The 15,966-nt window shown below is 36.9% G+C and overlaps 1 protein-coding gene across 30 annotated transcripts in view; it reads left to right on the forward strand.

Annotated features, from left to right (window-relative positions):
• CEP70 (centrosomal protein 70) overlaps nucleotides 1–15,966 on the forward strand; it is a 97,831-nt gene that overhangs the window by 58,451 nt on the left and 23,414 nt on the right. For all 30 annotated transcript variants that reach the window (XM_060395320.1, XM_060395318.1, XM_060395332.1 and 27 more), the window contains 3 exons: nucleotides 7,527–7,611; nucleotides 7,708–7,796; nucleotides 9,272–9,346. In XM_060395320.1, the coding sequence (XP_060251303.1) occupies nucleotides 7,527–7,611; nucleotides 7,708–7,796; nucleotides 9,272–9,346 (249 nt within the window). The remainder of the gene's footprint in view (nucleotides 1–7,526; nucleotides 7,612–7,707; nucleotides 7,797–9,271; nucleotides 9,347–15,966) is intronic.

Here is a 15,966-nt window from a genome sequence, read left to right on the forward strand (position 1 = left end):
CCACATCTAAAAAATAACCTCACAGCAGTGTTTAGACTGGTGTTTAACCAAGTATCGGGGCATCATAGTCTAGCCAAGTTCACACTAAAATGAACAGTCACAGTATGTCAGAGTGAAGAGAAGCAAAATGAAGAATTTCGTAGCTTGAGAGGTTATAGATTGGTATGCTCACAGAAAATAAAAAATGAGTAAAGCAGGTTAGGTGGGAACTGTGCCAAACTGGGGAGCTGTCTTTAAGGGGCCATTTATTATATACTCTAGCCAGTTGATGCCATGCAGTAATGTGAGCCTACTGTGGCTAAATCTGCTTTTTTGAGAAGTTAGACGGTTAGGTTTATAAATGAAATCAGATTTTCAATGTTTGCAATTAAAACTGAGTGCCCTTCAAAATATTATATGGTCCAGACTGAATATTATCTGCAACCTTTACTCTATATCTTTAGTAAATTCTAATGTAGATTCAGGAGTTGGATGACTTTTTTCCTGTAAAGGGCCAGACTATATTTTAGGCATTTTGATCTGTATAGACTCTCACAACTGCTCAACTCTGTTACAGGATGAAATCAGCCATAGACAGTAAGTAAATGAATTGACATGTCCATGTTCCATAAAACATTATTTTAAAAACCTGCTGGCTGTGGCCCACAGGCAGCAGATTGCTGACCCCCAGTCTAGTTGATGAAGAGAGCATTTGAGATTTGAAGTAAGAGTAGAGAAGATTTAGTGTAGCCATCTTTGAAATGTCTCAGGTGGAATGTGGTGTGAGAGATTGCCTCTGAAGTTATGTAAACTGGGGTCCTCTAACTAAATATAATAAAAGGATTGAGGCTGTTGCAGGTATTGTTGAATTTGGTTGTTGTGAGTTTATAGTGAACATCTGGGATTGAGGAATGAAATCTTGAGGGAAAAGAATTACTTTTTTGCTTAACAATCCCATCATCATGGACTAACTAAAGTGAAGTACTTTGGCTTGTACAAATTATGCCTAGGTCAGATACTTGGATTGAATGTCTCCCAGTTCAGTTCAGTCGCTCAGTCATATCTGACTCTTTGCGAACCCATGAATTGCAGCATGCCAGGCCTCCCTGTCCGTCACCGACTCCCAGAGTCCACCCAAATCCATGTCCATTGAGTCGGAGATGCCATCCAACCATCTCATCCTCCGTTGTCCCCTTCTCCTGCCCTCAATCTTTCCCAGCATCAGGGTCTTTTCAAATGAGTCAGCTCTTAAGGGAGAAAAGATATAGGAAGAAAATAGGGACTGCGTTATACACAATATTCTCACAGATGAAAAAGTAGAAGTCATTTATACTTTGCAGTGTTGAAGAGTCTGTCCTAAGGAGAGGATTTTTCATAGTTCATTGAGTGAACAAAACTTAAGTCTCTTCTAAGAGTAAATAACTTGATAGAGAGATTGTAGCAGCTTCAAGGTGGATTTTGAGATCTACTAGTAGGATATTAGGATCACCTGAAGAAGCAGGCGAACTCTTAAAAAGAGGGTGTAAGAATTAGCTGACAAGTATTATATTACTTGAAAGAAGTGAAAGAGAAGAGAAAATGAAGGAAGATGGGTTATGATTTGGAGGTCTATGTGGGATAAATAGGAGGCACAGGAGAAGGATGTATATACCTGTAGAGCTAAGGGAGCAAGACAAAGGAAGAAGACAGATGGGACATGGGCCTCTTGCAGAGGTAGAAGCACTCTGCTTAACACCCTTTTTTAAAGGCAATGTTGTCCAAAGTTTTTCTCATCTTGTAGCACAGAAAGTGGTGTTTGTATACCACACTGGGGTAATTGGCTCAAGAAAATCTGGCCAGTTGTCTTGAGTGCTTGGCATATTTGTAATATCTTGGCACAGCACACCTATGGCACACCACCTGGACCCTCTACTTTAGGGCACAGGCTTGAGAAGGCCTCCAGAGAGCTTGTGAAAGGCAGTTTCTGGATACTATGGACTGGTCTTCCGTTCTGCCACCATACATGAGAAAACTCGGGGAAAGCAGAGGAAGCCGCAATCAAGGCAGCAGAAATTTGAATGCAAGTTATTAAGCAGTTGGAAGTCTTAGAACACCAAACATGCTACAATTTCTGAAACAGAGGAAAAGTAAGTTTTAAAATGATTGGTTCTCAGCTCTGTTACTTTACCTATTTTTCTTTAATATATCAACATAGATTACATGGAATATATTGCTAGCTTTTTCTATTAGTATTTCCCTGGCTTGGTAGATAGGATTAAAGAACCAAGAAAAGTAACATAGGAATAACAACTACAAGATTCAGATTGAGTTTCTTCTGAGATGTTAGAAACATTTGAAAAGTTACCCCAGGGAAAATAGCTCTATAATGAATTAGTAAAATAAAGTCTCCTTGTCTAATTCCATCCTTCTCTTTAGATAGAAAATTTTTAAGTGGTGTTGCAAAATGGAAGCAGGTAACTTTGAGGTTCACCTCTGATTGAACATAATTTGGATTAGGGAAGAAAATAAAATACAAGATTTCTCTAGTTTTGCTTTTTCTCTCTACCCCCAAGAAGCATAATGTTCAACACTGGGTCCTTCCTGGGGGTTCTGGAAGCCATTGGAGAAAGGGTGGGAGGAATTTGGCTGTGAGGATCCCATGTCCAAATGAGAATTGTAGATGTTTAAAATTATGTTTTGACTTCAAAAAAAATGCAAAATCTGTCAATGTAAATAAAGGACTGTAGGAAAATAAAGTGATGATTCTTTACTGAAGCTCATTTCCTTTTAGGTCTGCATAAATTTAAAATTGGTCTCCTCTACTATATATATGTGTTAGGTTTCTCTTGAGAGAACAAGATAGCCATAATGGCAGTATTTTAGTTTCCTGGTGGCTCAGCTTCCCTGGTGGCTCAAATGATAAAGTGTCTGCCTGCAATGTGGGATACCTGGGTTCTATCCCTGGGTTGGGAAGATCTCCTGGAGAAGGAAATGGCAACCCATTCCAGTATTCTTGCCTGGAGAATCCAACAGACGGAGGAGCACGGTAGGCTACAGTCCATGGGGTCGCAAAGAGGTCAGACACGACTGAGTGACTTCACATAGAAAATGATCTTGAGTACACAGGCTTTGAAGCCAGAGAGATTTCAGTTTGAATCTCATCAGTACTGCTTACTATTTGAGAGACTTTGAGCAAATTTAAATAACTCCTCTAAATGTTTCTAAATGTTCCTCACCTAATAAATTTAAATACTTTATATAATCTATCTTGTTGTTGTTTAGTCGCTAAGTCATGTCTGACTCTTGTGACCCCATGGACTGTAGCCTGCTAGGCTCCTCTGTCCATGGGATGATCCAGGCAAGAATACTGGAGTGGGTTGCCGTTTATCCTTCTCCATACATCTGTCTCAGTACTTTTTATATAGAAGCTACCCAGTATCCTTATTTGGTCATGGTCATTTGTTAAAGACTAGCATGTTTTAGAAGGTCTGAGAGATATGTTAGTACAGCTGTCTCGAATAGAAATGTAATGAAAACCACATGTATAATTTTGCATTTTTCATGTAGCCAAGTTAACAAGTAAAAAGAAACCATTGAAATACATTTTCATCTATTTAATATCTGAAATATTGCCATTTCAGCATGTCATCAGTGATATCATTGATATTTCACTTTTTTTTTTCATTCTGAGCCATTGAAATTTGGTGTTATAGCACACCTCAATTCAAACACTAAATTTTCATCAGAGGTATTTGATCTGTATTTAGATTTCATGATGTCTATCTCAAAAATAGACTTATATACCCAGATTGTTCTACACATACCTGAAAGTTCTCTAGCAACTAAGTCAAGTACAAAAATTTTTTCCTTTAATATTTACATCTACATTTATACAACTGACTCATCTTTTTTAGAATAATTGGTTTGACTGAATTAATGATTAAAAACTATACCCAACTTAAATTCACTGCTATTTAATTCAGAAGGATGCTGCAAAATTGAAAAGCAACTCTAAATCTATCAGTAGCAACTAAAATCATATTATTAATATTAGAAAAACATGTATGAAGTCAATATTGGTTTGTATTATAAAGTTTCATTTCAGTATAAATTCTCATAACCTATTAGCTAGACACAGACATGCCTTTTTTTCTTTGGAGCTTCAAATTTTGCTTACTCGTATATAGAATGATACGAGTGAGTAGGCTTCCCTGGTAGCTCAGTTGGTAAAGAGTCTGCCTGCGGTGCAGGACACCCAGGTTTGATCCCTCAGTCGGGAAGATTCCCTGGAGAAGGAAATGGCAAAGCACTCCATTATTGCCTGGAAAATCCCACGGACAGAGGAGCTTGGTGGGCTGCAGTCCATGGGTCACTTGAGTCGGACACGACTTAGTGACTAAACCACCACCACGCTATTTTTTGTGTTTGAGCATTTGGCAAGTACTTTTTTTTCCAAGAAAATTTTGAATTCAGGTTAACAGTATAGTTAGTCTTTGTAACTTTTCCATGACTCAACCAATAAGCATTGACAAAAAACACAAAAGATGGTTAAAGTCATTGTTTTCTGTTTGTTTCAATGGTCCTACAAACTGGCATCACATTTATATATGTGCTGTATAATTTTAACAACTGAATTCATGACATTCACAGTCTGTTTCAAAAAACTAGCAGATTTCCAATATGTCTTATACAGTATAGCAAAGCAATAAGACTGCAAAAGCAGTTTTTAAAAAATCCTAGTAAATCTAAATTTCTGATGTTACAGAACTACCTTCTGTTGTGGAAAAATGAAAAAGGTGGTTTCATGTCTTGGTGAAATTCTTCTTTGATAGATATGTAAAATTCAAAGATGTGCCATAAATCAGATTTTTTTTTTTTTTTTTTTGGTTTATATATTTTTTTTTAATTTTTTAAATTTTAAAATCTTTAATTCTTACATGCATTCCCAAACATGAACCCCCCTCCCAGATTTTTTTTTTTAAAGCTTCCAGTTGTCAACATTTCTTAATAAATCTGGAGGTCCTCTGATGACAGAACATCCCCACAGTGTTAATTGAGCATTTGATTCATCTAAAAATGTAATTTTAAAAATTAAATCAGTTGCTCTTTGGTATTATAAGAAAGGTCTTATATTCTCCAGGCAGTTGTTTGTGAGCTTAATTGAAGATCTTTCCTTTTTCTTATAAAAATGTTTTAGTTATCTTCTCATAATTTTGCAGCAAAATTTTCATAGAAAATAATGTATTTCATGTAAGAATAGTTTCTATTTTTGTGTAAGACCTCAAAATGTTTTGTTACTGGCCAAAGTTATAAGCTCAGATTTTGCTAAAAACTTATTTTAGAAGTGTTTTTGTGTGGTTAGTTTTGATTTTGGTGACTTAGATTCTCTTTTGACTGTTGAGAGGAATTGTCTTAATGTATCTATTATGTATTTGCTGAAAATACTTTCCAATCCTTATCTACTTTATTATCCTAAAACATTTTTTATTTAACAACTTTTAAAAATAACTTTATTGAGAATTCACATGCCATAAAATTCACTGTTTTAAAATATATGATTGAGTAGTTTTAGAATATTCACAAATTGTGTCACCATCTCTGTAATCAATTTTAGAACATGGACGTCATCCACTGAGAAGCAGAAAACGCCATACCCATTAGTCACTCTCTGCCCTGAGCCCCTCTTTCCCTGCAGCCCAACATCACAAAATATGCAATTCCATTTACATGAAATGTCCAGAATATGCAATCCATAAAAAAAGAAAGTAGATGAGTAGTTGCCTAGGAACTGGATTGTAGTGGAGTAGGACTCAGGGTAGAGAGTAAGGGGAAAGTAATTGCTAATGGGATGGTATTTCTCCATGGGTGGTGAACATGTTCTAAAATTGATTGTGGAGGGACTTCCCTGGTGCTCCAGTGGTTAAGACTCCTGCTTCTAATAAAGGGTGCATGGATTTGATCCTTGCTTGGGGAAATAAAATCCCATGTGCTCCATGGCATGGCCAGAATATAAATAAAATTGATTGTGGAGATAGTGACACAACTTTATGAATATCGAAAAGTGATAGCTCAAAGAACTAATGATAGTGTCTTTTATGTTTACTGTCCATTTATATGTTTACAATAGGCATTTTGGGGAAATGCCTACTGATGTCCTTTGCTCATTTTTAAATTGAGTTTTTTTGTCTTTTTGTCAAATTATGAGTTGTTTATTAATTGTGGATACAAGTTCTTTATCAGGTTTGCAAATATTTTACCCCATTCTGTAAATTTTCTTTTTTTTCCCCCTTAATGATGTCCTTTGAAGCTCAGAATTGTTTTACTTTTCATGAAGTCCTGTTTATCAGTTTTTTAATTTTTCTTTCATCTCTTCTGAACCAACAGCTTTTCCAGTTTGTTCTTCATCAGGAAATTTGTGACATTCTTTCAGTCTCTTTTGTTTACTGTTTCAGTTATTTTACTCTCTCAGATGTTTTCATCTCCACTTGATTTTTTAAAAAAATCTGTCTGTAATTTTTAAAAGCCTTAGTTCTTATAATTAAAATGATAAATATATCAATTATGATTATATAGCTATCTCCATAAATATAGTATCAGAACAAACAGTGTTATATTGGTATCATTCTGATTGAATCAATCCATTGATCCTCACTAGACTGGTGGTGAGTTTGTATTAATATATGGTACTACAAACCACACACACACTCTGTACAACCCAGGCCACAACATTAATACCTTAACGTGATGCATCAAAGTGGAAGGTAGTCCTAAACAATAAAGTTGTGTTTAACAGAAGGATATTTTACACTGCTTCACCCTTAAAATTTTAATTAAAATGAAATAGAATTAAAATGGATAGTTGTACTAGCCATATTTCAAGCACTCATTGCCTGTATGTACCTAGTGTTTACCGTCCCGGACAGCCCAGTATTAGTGTTATCGGTTTTAAAAACATTAATACTGATTTGCTAGTACTGTGTAGCTCATGCAATGTTTTGATGTCTTTTATTTACTTTTAAAACCAATTTTGTGAGGTAGATGTGATAGAAATTATCTCTGTTCTACAGATGAGAAGAAAAATTCTGAGAGACTGACTTACCCAAATAATACAACTCATTAATGAAGATGTCAAGACTTAATCAGGGCCACTAAACTTGTGGCCTTGTTCACTTATACTCTGTATTTTTTTGATATAGTTTTTTGTGATCTAAAAGTACTGGAAGGAGAAAACAATATTCTTTTTTCATTCAACAGGTGTTTTTCTACCCCTTCTTAAGCCCTCTATTCTGGGCAGTGAGATACAGTGGTGAACAAGACAAACTTCTGGTTTGCGTGGATCTTAAATTCCAGTTAAGGCATTAGTGAACAAATGTATACTGTAGTACTAGTTAATAAGTAGTATGTTCTAATACAATTTTCTGTAAGGATAAGTAGGAAATTTGGTTTAAGTTTTAGTTTATGTTGAGGTTATCAAGCCCTTATTGTATTGATTTAATTTTTGTTAACTAGATTTTTTTTTCCTTTGGAGATAATTTTTTCATAAATACACTACATGTATTTTTTCATAGACTATATAAAGAAGATGAAAGTCAGTCAGAAGAAGAAGATTATAGAAGCCTGAGTGCTTCACCCACTTACAACGGCCTTCTAATGGTATGGAGGACTATATGATTGATAAATACTTTTTAATAAAGTAAAATAATAATCTAATTTCTTAGGAAAGTTAACTGTTTATTCACTATGTTGCAGTCATTACAGAATCAACTCAAGGAGTCAAAAACTAAGATAGACATACTTTTAAGTGAAAAGCTCAATCTTCAAAAAGATTTGGAAACCAGGTGAGAGAAACTTGTCGTTTTTATTTAACTTTTATTTAAGCAAATAGTGGAATTTTGAATGTTAAATCAGTCATCCTATCCCCTTTACTCTAAAACTAATGTTGGGGACCTCATATTTGTATACTCATTTTAGTCATTAGCCTCTCATATGATAGAAAGAACAAAAATATGTGTGTAAGCAAGGGGAGTGAGAAAATAGGAAGAAGATAAAACTGGCTAGGAACTCAGAATAGATTTAGCCTATGCCAGTAAGTTTCCGTTTCACAAATTATTTTTAATTTTTTTCCAAATTACTTTAGAATGTCTTATTTCATCATATACATGTGTTGTGGGAAAGGAGAAAAATTTTAAAGTTTAAATGGCATACAACAGAAAGGTTTATTTATATACAAGCATACTACCACAGAAGGAAGGCACTCTACATGTTGACAGAAAGTAATAATGAATGTACAATGTTGAGACTTTTCATTAAATATTGTTGGATACCTATTGTAAGTTAGACATGGTCCTAAGTTCTGATATCGTATATAACGAACAAAACAAATATCTTGTTTTGTAAAGCTTATACTTTAATGGAGAGGAAACTGATACCTATGATCAAAACCATTTCTGTAAGGTTTAAAAGCCTGCCACATAGTAATGTGTAAATTTATGGTTATATAAATATGAGGGGAAAATTGGTAAAACATGCATGGGAATAATGAACAATGAATTTGAGCTGCCCACCTGTCGTATGGGCAGTGAAAAGTGAAAGTGAAAGTTCCTCGGTCGTGTCTGACTCTTTGTGACCTCATGGACTATACAGTCCATGGAATTCTCCAGACCAGAATATTGGAGTTGGTAGCTGTTCCCTTCTCCAGGACATCTTCTCAAACTAGGGATCAAACCCAGGTCTCCCTTATTACAGGCAGATTTTTTACCATTTAAACCACAAGGGAAGCCCTAGAATACTGGAATGGGTAGCCTATCCCTTCTCCAGCAGATCTTCCCAACCCAGGAATCAAACTGGGGTCTCCTGCATTGCTGGTGGATTCTTTACCAGCTGAGCCACCAGGGAAGCCCATGGTATGGGAAGGAGAGAGCGATGGCAATAATTAGGGACACTGAGTTTGAAGTAGCCGTATAAGGTTTTAGTTAAAAGATTTTAAACAGATTACTATTCAGCTTTGATAAAGCCTGAGGCATGGACACACCACTATTTGTTTTACTCTATTCTTGTTTGTGCATTTGAGATAATTCACTATAAAAGCAAGTAATAGGTTAATAACAATAAAAGTGGGTAGAAAGTTTTGAATAGGGGATACACAGAAGAAGAAATCCAGTGGCCAATAAATACCTCATTAGCAGTTATGAAAAATTTTAAGAATTTTTAAGCATATTTATGACAAGTAATAGAGTATACTTTATTATTATTAAATATCTTTATAGTTTTATTAAGTAAATTGAATGTGTTCAACATGATTTATTTTCTACAGGCCCACACAGCATGAATTAAGACTTTATAAACAACAAGTGAAGAAACTGGAGAAAGCCCTTAAGAAAAACATCAAGTAATTATATTTTACCATAGTTACAAATTTATTAGGATTTTATATCTTATTATTTATTTTTACTAACCTGTCAACTTACCTGATAGTGGCTGTGGCTTAAAATTACCAGGTTGATGGGCAGGGCCAAGGGGTGGGGGGTGGGAGGTTTGTGGAAAAGACTTTAAAAAGGGATATTTCTGGTTCCACAGTTTAAAAAGTTTCTACTGTGATAGATTTGGCTATATATTCATCTTAAATAAGAACAAGGAAAAGGTAATTTTGTGATATAAAAGGCAAAGATTTTAATTAGTTGACTTTGGAAGTCATGGAGAAATTGCAGGAGAATCATTGAAATTAGAGGCAACAAGGCCCAAATTTTTGTTGGTGGTAGTGATGACCTGAATAATACATAGCCTTATCATATTTTAAAGCTTAAAGTATCAGAATGAAAGCAGTGAGCCATTCATATCCACTACTTCTCTTTTATGACTTTGAAAAGCACATACTCACAGGAATTTCAGCAGATTGGTCCTCAAATAGTGATAGTATTTTCTGAAAATTAGCTATGTCTACTCTTTGATTCAAGGGAATGAGACTTGAAGTAGTGTGGTGAGCATGGGGATGAAATATTTTAAAAATGATATGAGTTAATATATGCATTAGATGTATTAAATCAGTTCTATTAGCCTATGTTGATTCAGTTTTCAGTGATAGCTACATTTTCTTTATGGTAACACATGCTGCAGTGAAAGGCAAGTATTCTGGCCATCCAGGAATTACATATTGAGTTAAGATAGGGAAGGAAAACTAAAAAAGAGAAATGGAAGGTTCAGAAAGGTTCAATTAATATTTTTTCCCTTCCTGCTATTATTGCTTAACATTTTAGGTACTTATAGTACCTCTTCCTATCTGTTTGGCATTCTAGATACTGAAATTACAGTGGTAAACCAAAAAGAAAGGTTCCTGTTCTCATGAATCTTATGTAAAGGGCAATGAAAAAATAAGACAGTTTTGATATAGTACAGGTGAAAATGTGTTAGTCGCTCAGTTGTGTCCAACTCTTTGTGACCACATGAACTGTAGCCCACCAGGCTCCTCTGTCCATGGGGGTTTTCCAGGCAAGAGTGCTGGAATGGGTAGCCATTCCCTTCTCCAGGGGATCTTCCTGACTCAGGGATTGAACCCAGGTCTCCTGTATTACAGGCAGATTCTTTACCATCTGAGCCAACAGGGGAGCCCCTATAGTGTAGGTACCAAAGGTAAAATGGTGTGAGAGTTGCTATTGTACGAGTTTGGACAAGAGGTGGTGACATGGTCAAAGGTGGCAGGAGTGGAGGTGGTAAGAAGTATTTGGAATATTGGAGGTAGAACTTGGTGATCACTCTTGATGATGAATTGAGGATGGATTAGGGGTATAGGCAGTTGAGGGGGAAAAGATTAACACTCAAAGAGATACAAAAATAAGCTTAATCAGGACTAATTTTTAGTCCTGAATAACGAAGTAGTTGTTGGAACATTAACTGAGATAAGAAAATTGGTTAAGGAGCAGCTGAAAAGAGGAATATATAAGGTGGACAAAAAGTCAGAGGAGAAAGTGCAGAGGAGGAAAACTTTACAATCCTCTGGGGCTCTCTGGCTGGGCCTGAAAATTAAACTGACAAAGACAGATTAACATGAAAAAAGTATAAATTTGTTTAAGTTTTACCTGACCTGAGAAGAAATGAAGACTTGAAGAAACAGTTCAGTTCAGTTCAGTTGCTCAGTCGTGTCCGACTCTTTGCAACCGCATGAATCGCAGCATGCCAGGTTTCCCTGTTCATCACCATCTCCCGGAGTTCACTGAGACTCACGTCCATCAAGTCAGTGATGCCATCCAGCCATCTCATCCTCTGTCGTCCCCTTCTCCTCCTGCCCCCAATCCCTCCCAGCATCAGAGTCTTTTCCAATGAGTCAACTCTTCTCATGAGGTGGCCAAAGTACTGGAGTTTCAGCTTTAGCATCATTCCCTCCAAAGAAATCCCAGGGTTGATCTCCTTCAGAATGGACTAGTTGGATCTCCTTGCAGTCCAAGGGACTGTCAGGAGTCTTCTCCAATACCACAGTTCAAAAGCATCAATTCTTCAGTGCTCAGCCTTCTTCACAGTCCAACTCTCACACCCATACATGACCACAGGAAAAATCATAGCCTTGACTAGACGGACCTTAGTCGGCAAAGTAATGTCTCTGCTTTTGAATATACTATCTAGGTTGGTCATAACTTTTCTTCCAAGGAGTAAGCGTCTTTTAATTTCATGGCTGCAGTCACCATCTGCAGTGATTTTGGAGCCCCCAAAAATAAAGTCTGACAGTGTTTCCACTGTTTCCCCATCTATTTGCCATGAAGTGATGGGACTGGATGCCATGATCTTCGTTTTCTGAATATTGAGCCTTAAGCCAACTTTTTCACTCTCTATCACTTTCGTCAAGAGGCTTTTTAGCTCCTCTTCACTTTCTGCCATAAGGGTGGTGTCATCTGCGTATCTGAGGTTATTGATATTTCTCCTGGCAATCTTGATTCCAGCTTGTGTTTCTTCCATTCCAGCGTTTCTCATGATGTACTCTGCATATAAGTTAAATAAGCAGGGTGACAATATACAGCCTTGACTTACTCCTTTTCCTATTTGGAACCAGTCTGTTGTTCCATGTCCAGTTCTAACTGTTGCTTCCTGACCTGCATACAGATTTCTCAAGAGACAGGTCAGGTGGTCTGGTATTCCCATCTCTTTCAGAATTTTCCACAGTTTATTGTGATCCACACAGTCAAAGGCTTTGGCATAGTCAATAAAGCAGAAATAGATGTTTTTCTGGAACTCTCTTGCTTTTTCCATGATCCAGCAGATGTTGGCAATTTAATCTCTGGTTCCTCTGCCTTTTCTAAAACCAGCTTGAACATGAGGGAGTTCACGGTTCACGTATTGCTGAAGCCTGGCTTGGAGAATTTTGAGCATTACTTTTCTAGCATGTGAGATAAGTGCAATTGTGCGGTAGTTTGAGCATTCTTTTGCATTTCCTTTCTTTGGAATTGGAATGAAAACTGACCTTTTCCAGTCCTGTGGCCACTGCTGAGTTTTCCAAATTTGCTGGTATATTGAGTGCAGCACTTTCACAGCATCATCTTTCAGGATTTGAAACAGCTCAACTGGAATTCCATCACCTCCACTATCTTTGTTTGTAGTGATGCTTTCTAAGGCCCACTTGACTTCACTTTCCCACATGTCTAGCTCTAGATTAGTGATGACATCATCATGATTATCTGGGTCATGAAGATCTTTTTTGTGCATTTCTTCTGTGTATTCTTGCCACCTCTTCTTAATATCTTCTGCCTCTGTTAGGTCCAGACCATTTCTGTCCTTTATCGAGCCCATCTTTGCATGAAATGTTCCCTTGGTATCTCTAATTTTCTTGAAGAGATCTCTAGTCTTTCCCATTCTGTTGTTTTCCTCTATTTCTTTGCACTGATCGCTGAAGAAGGCTTTCTTATCTCTTCTTGCTATTCTTTGGAACTCTGCATTTAGATGCTTATATCTTTCTTTTTCTCCTTTGCTTTTCGCCTTTCTTCTTTTCACAGCTATTTATAAGGCCTCCCCAGACAGCCATTTTGCTTTTTTGCATTTCCTTTCCTATGGTCTTGATCCCTATCTCCTGTACAATGTCACGAACCTCATTCCATAGTTCATCAGGCACTCTGTCTATCAGATCTAGGCCCTTAAATGTATTTCTCACTTCCACTGTATAATCATAAGGGATTTGATTTAGGTCATACCTGAATGGTCCAGCGCTTTTCCCTACTTTCTTCAGTTTCAGTCTGAATTTGGTAATAAGAAGTTCATGATCTGAGCCACAGTCAGCTCCTGGTCTTGTTTTTGTTGACTGTATAGAGCTTCTCCATCTTTGGCTGCAGAGAATATAATGAATCTGATTTCGGTGTTGACCATCTGGTGATGTCCATGTGTAGTCTTCTCTTGTGTTGTTGGAAGAGGGTGTTTGCTATGACCAGTGCATTTTCTTGGCAAAACTCTGTTAGCCTTTGCCCTGCTTCATTCCGCATTCCAAGGCCAAATTTGCCTGTTACTCCAGGTGTTTCTTGACTTTCTACTTTTGCATTCCAGTCCCCTATAATGAAAAGGACATGTTTTTTGGGTGTTAGTTCTAAAAGGTCTTATAGGTCTTCATAGAACCATTCAACTTCAGCTTCTTCAGCGTTACTGGTTGGGGCATAGACTTGGATAACTGTGATATTGAATAGTTTGCCTTGGAGACAGAGATCATTCTGTCGTTTTTGAGATTGCTTCCAAGTACTGCATTTCGGACTCTCTTGTTGACCATGATGGCTACTGCATTTCTTCTGAGGGATTTCTGCCCGCAGTAGTAGATATAATGGTCATCTGAGTTAAATTCACCCATTCCAGTCCATTTTAGTTTGCTGATTCCTAGAATGTCGACGTTCACCCTTGTTTGACCACTTCCAATTTGCCTTGATTCATGGACCTAACATTCCAGGTTCCTATGCAATATTGCTCTTTACAGCATCAGATCTTGCTTCTATCACCAGTCACATCCACAACTGGGTATTGTTTTTCCTTTGCCTCCATCCCTTCATTCTTTCTGGAGTTATTTTTCCACTGATCTCCAGTAGCATATTGGGCACCTTAATGACCTGGGGAGTTCCTCTTTTGGTATCCTATCATTTTGTCTTTTCATACTGTTCATGGGGTTCTCAATGCAAGAATACTGTAGTGGCTTGCCATTCCCTTCTCCAGTGGACCACGCTCTGTCAGACCTCTCCACCATGACCAGCCTTGTCTAACTCAATGAAGAAACAGTTAATCCTGAGCATTTTAAAACTAGGTTTGATGAAGATTGAGTAGAAAGTTGGAAAATGTAGTAATACAAAAGGGTGTAAGCTGAGGGTAATAAATTGGGGAAAGTTTGGATCTCCCTGCTTCAGAGACAAAGGGTACAAGGAGGGCAGGTTGTTACCCTCCTTGAGGGTACCCTCTCATGAGGATCTCTTGGTCTGCTTCAGGGAAAAAGGGGGAGGTCAGAGAGTTCTTCCTGCATGTATCAATTCTCATGTCAAAATGACATGTTTTGTTTTTGTTTGGCCACACCATGTTGCTTCTGTGGTCTCAGTTCTCTGACCAGGGATTGAACCTGGGGCAAGGCAGTGAAAGCCTGGAATCCACTAGGCCACTAGGAACTCCCTTAAAAGGGCATATTTTGGAATGGCATGTCCTGATCCCCTTCACTGGACTTTTATTGACTTCAGTGTGTCAGTGAACATACATACACACATAAATGCTTATTCATATATTCATAGAGATACCTAGTCATTCCTCATTGTTTGCAGATTGCATATTTGTGAATTTGCCTACCTACTGTAATTTGTTTTTAATCTTCAAATACGTAGTGGTGGCACTTGCACAGTTACTCATGGACATGCCCAGTATACACATTTTCAGCTATTGAACAAGGTGATACTCTGCCCGCATTTCCGCTTTATGATGTAAACAGTCATTGTTTCTGTTGTCACATGCCGCTTGTAGTTTTCCATTTTTTGCTTTTTATTGGTGATTTCTCCAAGATGGTCCCAAGCATGGTGTTGAAGTACAATCTAGTGTTCTATTCACAAGAAGGCTGTGATGTACCATACAGAGAATATATATATGTTAGAGAAACTTCATTTAGGCATAAGTTATGGTGCTGTTAGCTATGAGTCCAATGTTAAACAACAGTATTAAAAAAGATGTCTTTTTAATGTCTTTAAACATTAACACACATAAACCAAGGTTATATATTGATCAGTTGAGGAAAATGTGACCAGAGAGGCATGCAGGAACCTGATCCTGTATTTCCCCTAGGAGCAGTGGTTCAGTCCTGACTAATTCAGTGTATGCAGTAACTTTATTGAATATAACTGCCATGAATAATGAGAATTTACTGTGTATATATTTTTTGTTGTTCATTTGTGCTGTGATTTTGAGAGTGATTTTTCACTATTAGATTTTAAAATTGTGATTTAGAACCAATCCTAGCTATATTTTTCTGTTGAATTTTAAAGAAATGATTTGTGTTTTTAGAAATTTATATTTGGAATTTAAACTTCTATAGTATCTAGATGTGAAACAATTAAGAATGTTAGATAACTTGCCCATATTGCACAGGTGGCATGTGGAAGAACTTTGAAAGACATCAGACCCACACCTAAGCATTTGGACTCTCAAGCTCACACTAATAGTAATTAAAACCAAACAAAAACCCAATGAAAAAAACTTTTTAAATGTAAAACTTCAAATTTTTATTTTTTGCAGGGACAGAGGTAGAATTTTTTTCAAAGAACTACTGATGTTAAGGAAATAATTAGAAATAAAAATCTGTCAACCCAGTGAATATTCTCCACATGTGTAGGGAAAAAAAGAAACAGTTTTATATAACAGTTGGGATAAATATTGAGCCAGACTGCTATGTGCATTAGAGGCAGTATGCTAAAGAGATTGCAAAGACAAAAGGAAATCTCACCCTTTAATTATATCTTGTGACAAGGGGAAAGTTACAGCTTAGAGCCAGGATCCTAGGCTAAGCTCCAATAGGGGAAAGGAGAC

The sequence above is a fragment of the Ovis aries genome, chromosome 1, assembly GCF_016772045.2.
Source record: "Ovis aries strain OAR_USU_Benz2616 breed Rambouillet chromosome 1, ARS-UI_Ramb_v3.0, whole genome shotgun sequence".
Taxonomy (NCBI): Eukaryota; Metazoa; Chordata; class Mammalia; order Artiodactyla; family Bovidae; genus Ovis; species Ovis aries.